We start from the raw sequence: 13222 nt of genomic DNA, 5'->3' as shown, positions 1-13222 counted from the left end.
GCTAGACTAACAGCATAGTTGATCGGACCACGACTTGAAGATGACCTCGGTCTGTGATATTTAATTTAAATATGAACTTTTTAGCAAGTGTTGCATTTGTTGCGCTTATGCGCGATTATGACCTCCCTTCTGAAGTATTGCCTTAGGGCAGTTACCAGATTGGGTAATGGTCTGAGGGCCCATACGAGTCAGCCCATTGGTTCCATGAACCCAGATAAGTTATGGGGAGACACGGTAATTCGACGTGTCTTGGTCCCAATTCGTGAAATTCTTTTTTCGAATTTACCACTCACACATACCAACAGAACAATTTTTTTTTTCTTTTTCCGGGATTTTAAGCCCAATGGGTTTATTCATCCCAACCAACAGAACAATCTGAGAACTACGTCACAGCACTTTATGAAAAACCATGTATCGAGTTAAAAATTGCGCTTCACAACTGTACATCCTGAACTGGCGTTGCTTCTCCAAGTATTTCATTTGTACTTTTAAACGGCCTGAAGCTCAATTTGGCCGTAAAACACTTTTATAACACCGGGAAAAAAAACCATTACATTTAAAACGCGCTTTCCTTGTCGTCACTTATTTTGTGCAGACTTGCGAGGATTCTTGGAGCAAGAAAAAAAAGTTTTCGTTCGGTTGGTAGCCTAAACGTAAAAAAACTTAATTCAACTTAATTCAAGTGCACGGAAAATTAAAATAAAGGTAAAATTTACCGAGTAGCAGAGGTAATATTTTTCCACTCATTTTTCCCAGCAATTTTACCTTTTCTGCATAATTCACCTAGCAAAAAGGTGAATTTAACTTTTTTTTCATTCACCTAGCAAAAAGTAGAATTTTACCGTTTCTTCATTCATCTATCAAAATGTGAATTTTACATTTTTTTCATTTACTTAGTAAAAAGATAAATTTAACCATTTTGGGATTCACGGGGCAAAAATAAACATTCTACCGGTTTCTGATTCACTGCATGACTAAAAAGATTCTGTTCTGACTTGTTACCTAATAATAATAAAGTTCTGCTTTTCGAATCATTGTGAAGTATTTATGAAAAGTCGTTTGTAAAGTCAATACATAATGAATGCTAGCGTACGAAAAGTTGGACGTATTTTAGGGGTTATTGCGGCGTATCACAGTGTGAAATCTCTTACTATTTTTCGGGATTTTTCATCCTATTGAATGATTCAACCCATCTCCCACCGTGGCTAGTATATTTTTTTGTATTCATATTGAAATTGATTTACTTTTTTTTAATTTTAAACCGGTTCGTTTATTCATCCCCAAGATTGATTTAAGGTACACCGGGGTAAGTGGGGACGCGGGGTAAGTGGGGACGGTGGCTTTTAAAACAATACTATCAACTATTTTTTCAAATTTTTTTAATGCCGAATGTTAAAATTACTTGTAATCTATCCAATAACTGTAAAAGAAATACGGTTCTGACAATAACGGATGTTTACGATGACTTTTCGTAAATTTTCTATTTTTAACTACGATGTGGAGTTGATGTGCATCTTTTTCAATCGCGAATTTCTCGTAAACTAGCTGGCTCTTGGCGAAAAACTGTACATGGAAACAATCCTTACATTAGAAACAACCAGTTAGGAAAAGAGACGGCGATTAAAAATTAAGAAAAAAGAGTTTATTTTCAAAAATCTAAAATATTGTCTCCAAACCCTACCTGGGGTAAGTGAGGACGGCTTCATACATACTTGATGTTTAGATATTTTTTCAATTTTCTCTCCTTCATTCAATACATTTTAGATTTATTTAGCATACGAACTATGAAAAGTTGGGAAAAAACTTGTGTTTTCTGGAATAGACATATATTTTCGATGAAATCGGATCTCGTGTGTTGCAACATAAATTACACACAATTATCACTACCATGAACTTTTTTTCAAAATTTTTGACGGTTCGAGCAATAAAGTAACGTATTCAACCGAGAAAACACAAATTTGTTGAAAATTTCCTGAGAAATCAAAGGGAAAATCTACCGTCCCCACTTACCCCATAAAGCGGGGTAAGTGAAGACACCAGCAGTCCATAACACTTCACGTGATAACTTTTTTCGCTTTTCGTCTATCAAGCTCATCTCTTCAGCATTTGTAAACAACATGTTCTGCATCACATTGAATGCGATTTTATCAAAATTGATCCACTGCTGATTTTTTAATGATTTTTTAAAGTTGAACTATACGAAAAACCGTCCCCACTTACCCCGGTGTACCTTACTTTTTTTTTTAATTTTAAACCGGTTCGTTTATTGATCCCCAAGATTGATTTACAATTTTTTTTTGGGTTTTTCATCCTTAGGAATGATTTATCCCGAAAATTGATTTACTATTTAGTAGTATTTTTTTTTTTTTTTTTTTTTTTTTTTTTTTTTTTTTTTTTTTTTTTTCAGGGATTTTCATCCTGTTGGATGATTCATCCCATAAGCCCAAAAATTGATTTACATTTTTTTTTTTTTTTCCGGGAGTTTAACAAATTGATTTACAACTAACGTATCAATCTCTAGATACTCGACAAAACAGTTAGGTTAGTGATTGCTATCGCTGATGTTAAGAGCTTGTCTTGTCTCTCATACCCGTTTTCTTACCCAAAGGCTTTCTAGGATACCACACTCAGCACAGCCAATCTCCATAGATTCGAATATCATTGTTGCAAAATACTTGTTAAATACCAATTTCATTGAACTTTTAGCATTTACTTGCCATGATCAAGGAGCATCTAGTCTAGTTTACGCTCCTCAGCATCAGCTGCTGATATCGGCTGGTAAGAAGGGCGATGTGTGCATATTCGATGTACGACAACGAGTACTTAGACATCGGTTCCAGGTAAGAGCAATGAAATAAGGAAAAAAATGCTGAGCATGTATGTAAATTTTGTGTATTTTTTAAGGCTCACGAAACTCCAATAAAATGTCTTTCAATGGATCCCAACGAAGAACATTTTGTCACTGGTTCAGCCGATGGTGATATTAAGGTATAAGAAGAAAACCTTAGCGTAAATTGTAATGTTCCTATAATATTATTTTCTTTATCTTAAATCACAGGTATGGGGCCTGACCGTCCACACGTTGCTGTATAGTTTCATGGGTGAACACGCTCGTAGTAGTTTCTTCAAGCACATCGGCCAGGGCGTAACGCAGCTGCAGATCGACCAAGGTGGTCGTCTGTTCTCTTGTGGGGCCGACGGTTCGATGAAAGTACGGCAGTTGCCTGATCGGGAATCATTTGTTCATTCATTGTATTAATGCGAGACTAAGTCACTGACAACAAAATAATTTTAAATTAAGGCAAGAGATCACAAAACTATTAACATTATACAGGACCGTTACGATAATCTATACACTGTTAATCATTTTAGAAAAGGAATATTGGATAAACTTTAATGTAATTTTGCCGCGTAAATTAGGACGATGTCAAATATTACTGCAAACAACATCAAAGGTATTTGAACATTCTGACGAGACCCTTGCGAATGAATCCGAATCGATAAATTCTTTGACGAGAATAAAATTACAATTCAGAAATTCCCAAAGTTGTTTAACGTGCAAAATTATCTTCAAACACCGACATTTAATGAAGTAAATTTCTAAGTGATTCTCTACTATCTCCCACACTCTATATGAAGAAAAAACTTATCAGGCGTTATCATCAAAATAGGACATCTGCTGAAAACAGAGAAAAATATTCTTACCGCTGACAATACCCATGTTGAGACATGTTACATACAACAAATTAGAAATTATACCAAAAATATTAACGATGAGAAAAGTAAGAAACGTAACCATAAAAAAGAAAAAAAATAAAATAGTGAGATATTAAAATTAAAATCTAATAATCAACCGAGTAAGCAAATCGCATAGTTAGTCATGAAAGAATATTCTATAAAAAAGTTAACTCTTTCATGCAAAATAAGAAAAAAATCTTTACAAAGTGGTTCACTCTGATATTACGAAATTGTTACTGTCCCATGTTTTCAGCTAATTGAAAAAAAAACTACATATTCTTCAATTTGTTTTTGCTGTATTGTTAAATTTAAGTTGGGTATGGAAACGATTTCTTTCTGCTTTTAAAGTCTATAAGCGTAATTAACAAAAGCTATCGGCAATTAGCAATTAACGATCCTTCACAGATATTTATGTAAGAGTAAATATGAAAGCACGTTTATGTTTCGCACTGCTTCAGATCATAATAGTTTCAATATCGTTGAAAACAGAAACCTGTTTAATCGCGTTCTCAATCGTCAAACGGTTCGGGTGTTGCTAGTTCGTATCCTAATTTCAATCAAACTTACTTGTATGTATATACCTTATTTATAGACAAAGGATGTTCAAACGCCAGCACAATGACTTTATACCAACCTGTTGTCACCTTTGAGATTTTGATTCTGGCATGTCAACAAGTAAAAGTGTCGACATGAAAAATTAACGCAACACAAATGGATTACAACAGGTTGGATATAGATTCATTAGGCTAGACATTTTAATCGGTATCCGCAAAATAGAAAACTTCAGATGCATTATAGTTTTAACAGAATTATATAGATATAGTCAGAGTGGCGAAGGCAACCACAAATCGCGCCGACAACAGTTCTTACTAACAGTAAACCAGAAAACCATAGAAGAATTTTATTTATATTCATCAATAAATGTTTATCGTTGCCGAAATTTGGTACGCTTTGTCGAAAGAATGCACTCCGAAATTCTTGGTCTAAAACTATTGTCATACCTAAAGGTCAAGTGACAATTGACCGACGCATATGGTCAATTAGATTTTCTGATCGGCCTCATCGGGATTCCCAAGGCCTGATTGTCGGAGCCAAAACACTTAACCATTGCATGGTTTTAATCCGTGTTTCAAAAGCAACGATTATTCTTTCGTTAATCGGTTCACATCTTGTGAGGGATGCAAAGGGGTTCAACTACGGTAGGTACGTCTAGAATTGGAATGTTTTCATGCTGAAAGTCGTTTTCCAGGTTCCAATTCGATTTATCGGAAGGATAGCAGCCAGGCGCAGTGGAACAACGCGAGGAAAGGACCCTGCTTACTAGAATTGATAAGACAGAACTCGTCTATAGAACCGTGTGTGTGCATTACAAGAAAATATTACTGTAAGAAGAAGATTTCACAACAAGAAGATAGGTGTTATCCTAATTTGTAGTGGTAAGCTGTTGGTTGCGGCGGTTGGCTCGGTGATGGGAGCAAAATACAAAAATATTGCAAAACTGACATTAATCGGATGTTTACGCAGGTTCATGAAAGTTTTTGGCAAAATAATCCGTTAACATGTGCATGTCACGTTTCATCCGGTTGATCAAAATCACCTTCGTCTCATCCAATTTATGTTAACGATGTGTCGTCAGCAAATAAGCGTGTTTTGCCTTTGATTTGAGCAAAAGTTTTGGTAGATCGTCCACGTGCAGTAAGAACATTAGTGGTCCTATGTTACTACCTTGGGGTATATCAACAGACATCGGTAGAAATGCACTTTGGGTATCGTTTATTCCCATACGGAAAAAAATCGTGTGGCTATTTCAAAGACGTTGTCATGATAATTTTACCATTTTCTGCGTTATAATATTTTCAACCACGCAAAATATAACATCAATTTTGTAAAAGTGCGCATGAAACATTATTGCAATTACTTTGTGTTACAGTTGATTTTTAGAACTTTTATTATGATGTGATTTGAGCAAAAATACAACTAAAAAACCCAATCCTAATCAAAAATAAACCAACCAGATTTGGCCCACTGTATCGAACTTATTTTTGAAAAAACCCGACAGCCCATAGTTCCCGAAAAACGAGAAAAGAAAAAAAAAGATACTGTCAGAATATTCCCGGAGGTCAGTTTTTGGAGAAGAATTGAAAAAGAAAGGTGGTGCTCGGATCGAGTGCGGAGGCTTTTGGGCCTGCGGGTCGAGAGAAGGTTCGGGGCTTCTGCTCCACATCCCCACGGAAATCAGAAGCGGCGATCGTGGCACAGATGGCCACTCCATCATCGCCGACTTCGGAGCCAGTACAGTGCCGTGAGACATCGGCCCATGGCAAACAACAACTCCAGCAACAACATCCGCACGGCAATGTCGTGCGTCTCCATCGGTGCGATGCAAGCCACACCTCCGACAGCTCCGTGCTGCACCGGCTGCACCAGCAGCAGAACAACAACAACACCAGCAGCAGAACGACAACAACATCCGGCACTGCCATGTGGTGCTTCGCCATCGGTACAACACCAACCACACCCCCGGCTGCTTGGGAAGTTCTGCACCAGCAGCAGAACAACAACAACGCCAGCAGCAGAACAACAATAACTCCAGCGGCATGGCCTGGCCCGAGGCAGACAGTGGGACCATGCATGGTTCCCATTAAGGTGCCCGTCGGACAAGAACCGTAAGTGGAACATGCAAAAAACTACACTCCAAAACAAATTGACTAGCATAGTCGGGAGCTCGGGTGGGTGAATAAAATGTGGCCATTAGAAAAATTGTAACTGATGTTTCGATAATTTTATTTCGTGGCACCGAAAGCCAACAACTATTTTCAACATTTGTACCAACCTGGTAATTTTCGATAACTCTCAATGTTTGTTGTCGAAAATACTCTGGTCATGATAATTTCATCATAATTTCTATTACAACTAGTGTCCGCATAGTAATTTAGACAGTGTGTCACCAATTCATATCAACAAAATACTATGCACATGGTACTATTGAGAACAAAACATTTTTTCTTTTTTCAAATAGTTTTATTAAGGCATTTCACTCATAAAGTTTTGTTTCTACGAGTATTCATTTCACTTGTGTTGTATTAGTAAGTAGGGGAGCCGTAATCGTCGCGGCGACTCAACTGTTATTTGACTCAAAAAAATCAGTGCGTATGATAATTTCATTATGGTAAACATTCTTGTGGTTATATTAATTAATCATCATTAATTTTCAAACCCGTGAGTAAACAAACAAATTTTGAGCTGCTTTCAATTTTCATAGCTTTGAAAATCTTTCCAGAGCATCGGGAGAACCACGGATTTAGTAGTTTTACTAAGCCGAATGTTGAGAGAGTTCGTTCGTACACGCTCTTTTTTTTAAACTCAAAATTAAGTAGTTTTGGTTCAAAATAGCACTTCGATGGCATCCCTCAACTTTGAGTTTAACTGGGCAATAGCAAAACTAAGTTCTGCTAGGCATACTCAATACTAAGTTCGGCAGCCGAACTCGAATTTATCCTTTTTTTTCGAGGGTAGCTTATTTTCAGGGAATTAAAGGATGATTAAAATTTGTTGTACTCGGATGTTGCTGTTCCGGTACAGAGCGTTGGAAAGTTTTGACACTTCCGGTCAAAGAAAACTTCCGGATGTTACTTCCCACGGGAAGTAAACAACATCCGGAAGTTTCCGGACATTCCAAGCCGCTCACCATATGATGACAATGACGGAAAGAATTTTATGCTGACACGGTGAACATGCATTCCATTATGAAGTTCCTGCATAGTCTTCCGGTAATTGTTCCGGAGCGACAAAATTTTGCGACGTGTTCGTTGGTTGCTGTTCCGGTTCGGACTGAACTCGCTGAGTGTTTTCAGTCCAACAAAGAGAGTTCAATTTTTAGTTCATAAGGTCGAACTCAGCTTTGATCCCTCGCCGAAGGAAAAAAAAGGGATCAATTTTGAGTTCGCAGTTCGAACTCCGTTTTGATCCATCGCAAGGAGGAAAAGGGGTACTTAACTTTAAGTTCATAGAATCGAACTATGTTTTGAACCTCGGTCATACTTAATATTGAGTTAAAAAAAAAGAGCGTGTAGCAGCGAACAAATAGTGTCTCTCGGAGCAGATCCTCCTCATGGGGGGAGGTTTGAATGAATGTATATGTATCGTCTCCTATTACTATACGAGGCCTCAGAGCGTGTATTTTGAATGCCTCTGATGAGAACATGGTTGAGGAATTCAATCACTGTTTGCCATTCACTCGCATGATGAATTTTACCATGTGTAGAGCTTCGCCAGTCGCATATGACGGAGAAATGTTGACTATTGTCGTGCTTTATCCGTCATGCGAGTGTGAGGCTTCGTCAATTGAGTACAGTGCCGGTCGATTGATGAAACAAAACTAGTCAGGTCAAGCGTGACGGGCGAAATCTAGCAACACTGTTATCAGTGCTGTTATCAACACATGGGACATTTCTTTCCAATTGAAAAAGATTATAAATGAGATTAAAATTTTGTATCTACTTACTGATGTAAAGTAAGTTCAAAACATTAATATTTTATCTAGCCGAATTTCTGCTTTTTCGAAAATTTGTGTTTGAACTTCTTTTTCTTTGACGAATGCGTATTTTCTTCGCTAGAATGTATAGTTTCTTGCGCCAAACGTTTTTCGCCACTGAAATTAGAAAGAAAATACAAAACTTAAAAACACTATTTTCGAGATTGTATCACAGCTCCCGGTAAACCATTTCGCGGTATTCATTTTGGCAGTATGACTTTTCGCGTATGAACCTGTTTGGCGGTTTACCATTTGGCAGTTTGGCATTTGGCCCTTTTGGCGGTTTGCCTTTCAGCGGTTTGTAACACTACGCGGTTTCCCAATTTGTGAATGAGTCTATTTGGCGGTATGTATAATTGGCAACTGAGTCACTTCGCGGTCGGTTTCAAATGTTAAAAAGTCTGTCCTAGAAACATGGATCAGAATTACGAGGATGTCCTTACAAGGATTGTCCCTAACTTTGAGTAAACCTAGAAAAATGGTCTCAGAAACATAGATCAAAGCTAAGAGGACGCCTCTTCACGCTGCGCGTTCGAACTAGAATGATGTATGGTACTAACGCTTCGCGTTGCGGACCGGGCTAGGGGATTGTCCCTAGCTTTGGGTAAACCTAGAAACACGGGGCCTTCCTAGATCTTCCAGTAAACCTAAAAAAACCGGGACCGTCTTAGAAACAGAGATCAGAGCTAAGAGGCCGCCTTATCACGCTGCGAGTTCGAACTAGAATGATGTATGGTCCTACGCTTTACGTTTCTGAACGAAAAAAAACATTTCGGTACAACATTTGCTCATTATATTTCTGGGCAAATATCTTACCGCGAAATGCTGCACACTCATACCGCAAAAAAATAACATCGCCAAACAAGGCCATTTGCCAAATGGTAAACCGCCAATAGTTATGCCGCCTTTTAGGTCCATTTGCCAAATGGTAAACAGTTAAAATAGCCTACCCCCGAACACTATTTATACCGCTGATGTGAAAACCGCGGACAGAGTTGCAATCATTTTCGAAACGTATCATTACTACCTACCTTTTAATAGAAACAATCGTCGATTTGTTTTTCGTGAGCACACTGTTCCATTCTTCGTCCGTTCCTTTTATTTTGAATTGGTCCAAATTGTCCTTCTTTAGCCATGCCAGCTCTTTTTTCTGCTTCTTCTCTAGCTTCTTTACGTCTTCAGCTAAATCTTCATTGATAGACTTATCTAAGGCAACCAAATTATCTCCAGTTTTAAGCGTCCTCTCATCTTGCATGGTGCTTTCTATTGTTCGCTCTTCCACCGAATTGATGTACTTGGTTAACTTTTTGATACAATCGTAAAATTTGGCCAACACCTGGCCACTGGGCATGTTGAATTCCTCGGTCAACTTATCAATGCTCTTGTGCTGCAATCCTATGCCAATCAAAATAGCTTTTTGCAGAGAATCAATCTGTGCACCACCCATTCTGGACTGGAAAAACAAAGTCGCCAGATCCGTAGTGAGATCCATCACCAACTTGTATTCCACCTGATTTCGGGTGTACATTTCCAACCGCTGGATGTCGTGTGGCAAAAAGTACTCGTCGATTGTTTTCTGACATAGCTCTGAAATTGAAAGTTTGAACGTGACAAAAAAAAAATCTAAAAAATCGATTAGTTAACACATTTACCATCTTCTTTTATTTTTATGGCTTTATTATCGATCAAAGATAAAGCCATTCCCGTGTTAAATTTTTGAAACGCTTTCCCTAGCAATTTTAGAATGCGTCTTCGGAAATCTATGAAGTAGTTATTCAACCAATCTGTAGTCTCTACTTTTTCCATGTTATGGGAAATGGGGGAAATCATGATACAAGAATGTTCTCCAGTTAGTTCGTTTTCCTTTTGGCTCAAGTATACCGGAACAAATTTCTGGCTTTTCCAAAATCTTAAAAGATCATTTGTTAAACCAAAAGATGCCCCCAGATAATCCAGAGGCTCTGGGCGACGCTCTGAAAGTCGCTTTAATAGGGTTGGAATTTTTTTTCTCGGCTCTATTACTTCCTTCAAAAGGCCCACTTCTTCGTCATCGATCGCTTGGATACCATTGTTGTCCTCTTCATCTAATTCTTCGTCGGCCAGAGAAGTAAAATTACCTTCGTAATAATTTCTTAGTAACTTCAAAGCTCTTTTCCCGTAGCCCATCTAAAAAGTAACCACAACATAAATAAAGCTCAAGATAATTTTAATAAATAAATATTCGTTCCTACCCTTTGATAATTTGGGTGAGTCGCTATTCGCACAATTCTTGCACCGCTTAATTTAGGGAATTCCTGGTCGCCAAATTGCTCGGCAATATTCCAAGGTATCAAGTCACCAGCATTTTTCATGCCTCGAGCCAGTGAATTCTGAATTGATTGTGACGATATCTGACCTTCCAAACTGACTTGAACGACAACCAATATCTCGGGAAGTTGATCTTTCTTCGTGATGGGTCCCAAAAGACAAAACAAATGATGAGCGGGCGCGTCGCTCATCATTTGCAGATCATTTGGACTGTTTTTGTAGTGTGACGAGACACAAATTGAAACCACTCTCTGTAAGAAGGCTTCTGCAGCACGATGATAAGAGAAAAGCGCATCGCGATCGATGTAGTACAATTCACAAGCGTCCGGTGGAGGACAACCCGAGTGAAGGTTTGGCACCACAGCTGCATCGAGACATAGAAGGGAGGTTAGCCAAGATTCAATCGAATCATGCGGACTGTAACGGATGGATTCCTCTAGTTTGATCTGAAGTAAAATTTAAAAAATGATTGATTTTAGGCTGCTGAATATACCTAATGATTTCGCTTTTTACCGGTGGCGGAGCATTGCTAGATTTTTGTATTTGGGACAGCAATTTCAAACTCAAAGAACGTCCCGTTCCCTCGTAACCATTGATAGTGGATGCCATGAACACAAGATAAGGTCCAAGCATGGCTTTCACCAATGGCAATGGAATAGCAGCTGCCTCATCGATTATTAGTAAGTCGGCAGCATTCAACAGATGTGCATCCGTAGGTGAAATATATTGGATCGTTTGTCGATTGTTGCGTGTAACATTGATGCGAATAATAGCTTTGTTGAAGTCTGGATTTGTCGACCGAATAATCGAGTAATCCGTATGTTCTTGATATTCCAGAACATCAAAACCTTTCATAATAAACTCAAATAATGTAATTAAGTTCTCTGGTGAGGGAGATGTTACATAAACATTGACATAGCCAAATGCGATAGCAGCGGAAATAGCAAGACCCATGGCAGCCGATTTGCCTCGTCCTCGAGCGGCTGTTAGCGATGTTGGTGGTTTCAGTTGTTTTTCTGCTAAAGCATCTATGAATTGGGCCACCGCTTTGGCCTGATCGTGTGTTTTGCATAGTGCTACCAGTGGCCCAGCTGGCGGAGTATTAGCTAAATTTTCTTTCAGCTCTTCAAGAAGCTCATCATTAGCACTTTTGCGAGTTGATCCTGCCTCCACAGGTTTTAAATCAGCCGTTTTCGATGACAAAGGCAAAACGGTAAGATCATCATTCACAAGCAGACAACGTGAACAATCGGCCAAAGAAAGGATAAGTCTTTCGTTGAACCGGCATGTTACATACTGGTGAGCTTCTGTTCTGTAACGTTTGTGGACATCCATGGTCATAGTGTACAACTGCTTCAAAGAGTTAATTGTTTTTAAAAGAAGTATGATCAATCCACCACCTTCTACTGTTTCAATAGTTCGGGCCAAGAGATTCGGCGTAAGGGCCTCAAAATCCTGAAGCACACATACACCATACGTCTTGCCGAGAATAGTATGTGTATCCTTGTAGTATCTTCCATGAATGGTTGTAGACACACGGAACGTATCGAACAAGTCCGATTCGTTAATATCGATTTTACCGGCTTGAATTTTCTTAGCTCGTTTTTTACCATGGCTAAAATAAACAAAATGGTATTGAATCTCTAATATGTAAGCTCATTGTAACTCATCTTACTTGCTGATAGCTTCGTCTTTATTTTTGTAACACCATAAAACTGTAGGACGTGCTTTTACGGATGCTTTTGATAGCATGTCATACAAAATCGGCACCTGATCTCGACCTTTGTCTCCTACAATCACGAACATAGACCGATGGCCGAGTTTTACACCGTTTTCAATCATAACCCGGATACGGTTGTCTATCTTTTTCTTAACCATCGTTCAAGAGTTTTGAAATTCAACGATCTGGATAAACGAAAAATAACCCTTCAGGCAAACACAAACCGGAATGACCCAAAAGTGGAACGTTTCACGTGTTTTCAGCACAACACTTTCAGGTCGATTCACGCACGGCCTGGCCTCACTGTTTTTGACATTTCGCGATTCCTGTTTTGATTCCTTATTTTCCAATTCTACACGCTGAGGAAGCAAAGCAAACATTTGGGTCCTCATTTTATTTTCATTCACACGTTTTTAGCAATAGTTCTCAGCTCAGTTTTGGGATGAAAGAAATTTAAAAAAGAAAATTGCTGTATTGCTACCTCGCTCACTCACACGCTCTCTCGCAACACTGGCAAAATGATCGGTGGGCCACCGTCCGTAAGCAACAACGGGGGCCGGACATTCGGCCGAAGGCCGATAGGCCGAAAGATGTTAGGCCGAAGGTCGCTAGGCCGAATGGGTTGAAAGGCCGACGGATGATCGGCCGAATAGGACAATAGGCCGAATGCGACATTAGGCCGAAGGTTATTTGGCCGAATATTATTTGGCCGAATGGTCATCAGGCCGAATGGGCGATAGGCCGAATGGTCATTAGGCCGAATAGTCACTAGGCCGAATGGTCGTTAGGCCGAATGGTCATTCGGCCGAAAGGTCACTAAGCCGAATGGTCATTTGGCCGAATGGTCATTAGGCCGAATGGTCATTAGGCCGAATGGTCATTCGGCCGAATGGTCATTCGGCCGAATGGTCACTAGGCCGAAT

General features: G+C 39.0%; 2 protein-coding genes across 4 annotated transcripts in view; one reads left to right on the top strand and one right to left on the bottom strand.

The window, feature by feature from the left end:
• LOC129749686 (dmX-like protein 2) overlaps positions 1–4678 on the top strand; it is a 38675-nt gene extending 33997 nt beyond the window's left edge. For all 3 annotated transcript variants that reach the window (XM_055744735.1, XM_055744734.1, XM_055744733.1), the window contains 3 exons: positions 2707–2840; positions 2905–2988; positions 3059–4678. In XM_055744735.1, coding sequence (XP_055600710.1) covers positions 2707–2840; positions 2905–2988; positions 3059–3259 — 419 coding nt within the window. In that variant the 3' untranslated portion in view covers positions 3260–4678. The remainder of the gene's footprint in view (positions 1–2706; positions 2841–2904; positions 2989–3058) is intronic.
• Positions 4679–8215: 3537 nt separating this feature from the next.
• LOC129745376 (RNA cytidine acetyltransferase) lies at positions 8216–12719 on the bottom strand. Its single transcript, XM_055738431.1, has 6 exons — positions 12255–12719; positions 11093–12194; positions 10504–11025; positions 9925–10438; positions 9304–9859; positions 8216–8389 (listed from the first exon to the last, which is right to left on the bottom strand). The coding sequence occupies exons 1-6, from the start codon at positions 12455–12457 to the stop codon at positions 8278–8280; spliced, it is 3009 nt and encodes a 1002-aa protein (XP_055594406.1). The 5' UTR covers positions 12458–12719; the 3' UTR covers positions 8216–8277.
• Positions 12720–13222: the final 503 nt, after the last annotated feature.

Source organism: Uranotaenia lowii, chromosome 2 (genome assembly GCF_029784155.1).
Source record: "Uranotaenia lowii strain MFRU-FL chromosome 2, ASM2978415v1, whole genome shotgun sequence".
In the NCBI taxonomy this organism is placed as follows: Eukaryota; Metazoa; Arthropoda; class Insecta; order Diptera; family Culicidae; genus Uranotaenia; species Uranotaenia lowii.
This window is presented reverse-complemented; position numbering and strand designations above follow the sequence as displayed.

Bases quoted from the DNA above. Each gene is read 5' to 3' on its own strand.
- LOC129745376 (XM_055738431.1), bottom strand. From the start codon at position 12,457: ATGGTTAAGAAAAAGATAGACAACCGTATCCGGGTTATGATTGAAAAC. The intron at 10,439-10,503 runs GTAGGAACGAAT...GTTACTTTTTAG, and splicing joins CTCACCCAAATTATCAAAGG to ATGGGCTACGGGAAAAGAGC. The intron at 9,860-9,924 runs GTAAATGTGTTA...TTTCAATTTCAG, and splicing joins CATAAAAATAAAAGAAGATG to AGCTATGTCAGAAAACAATC.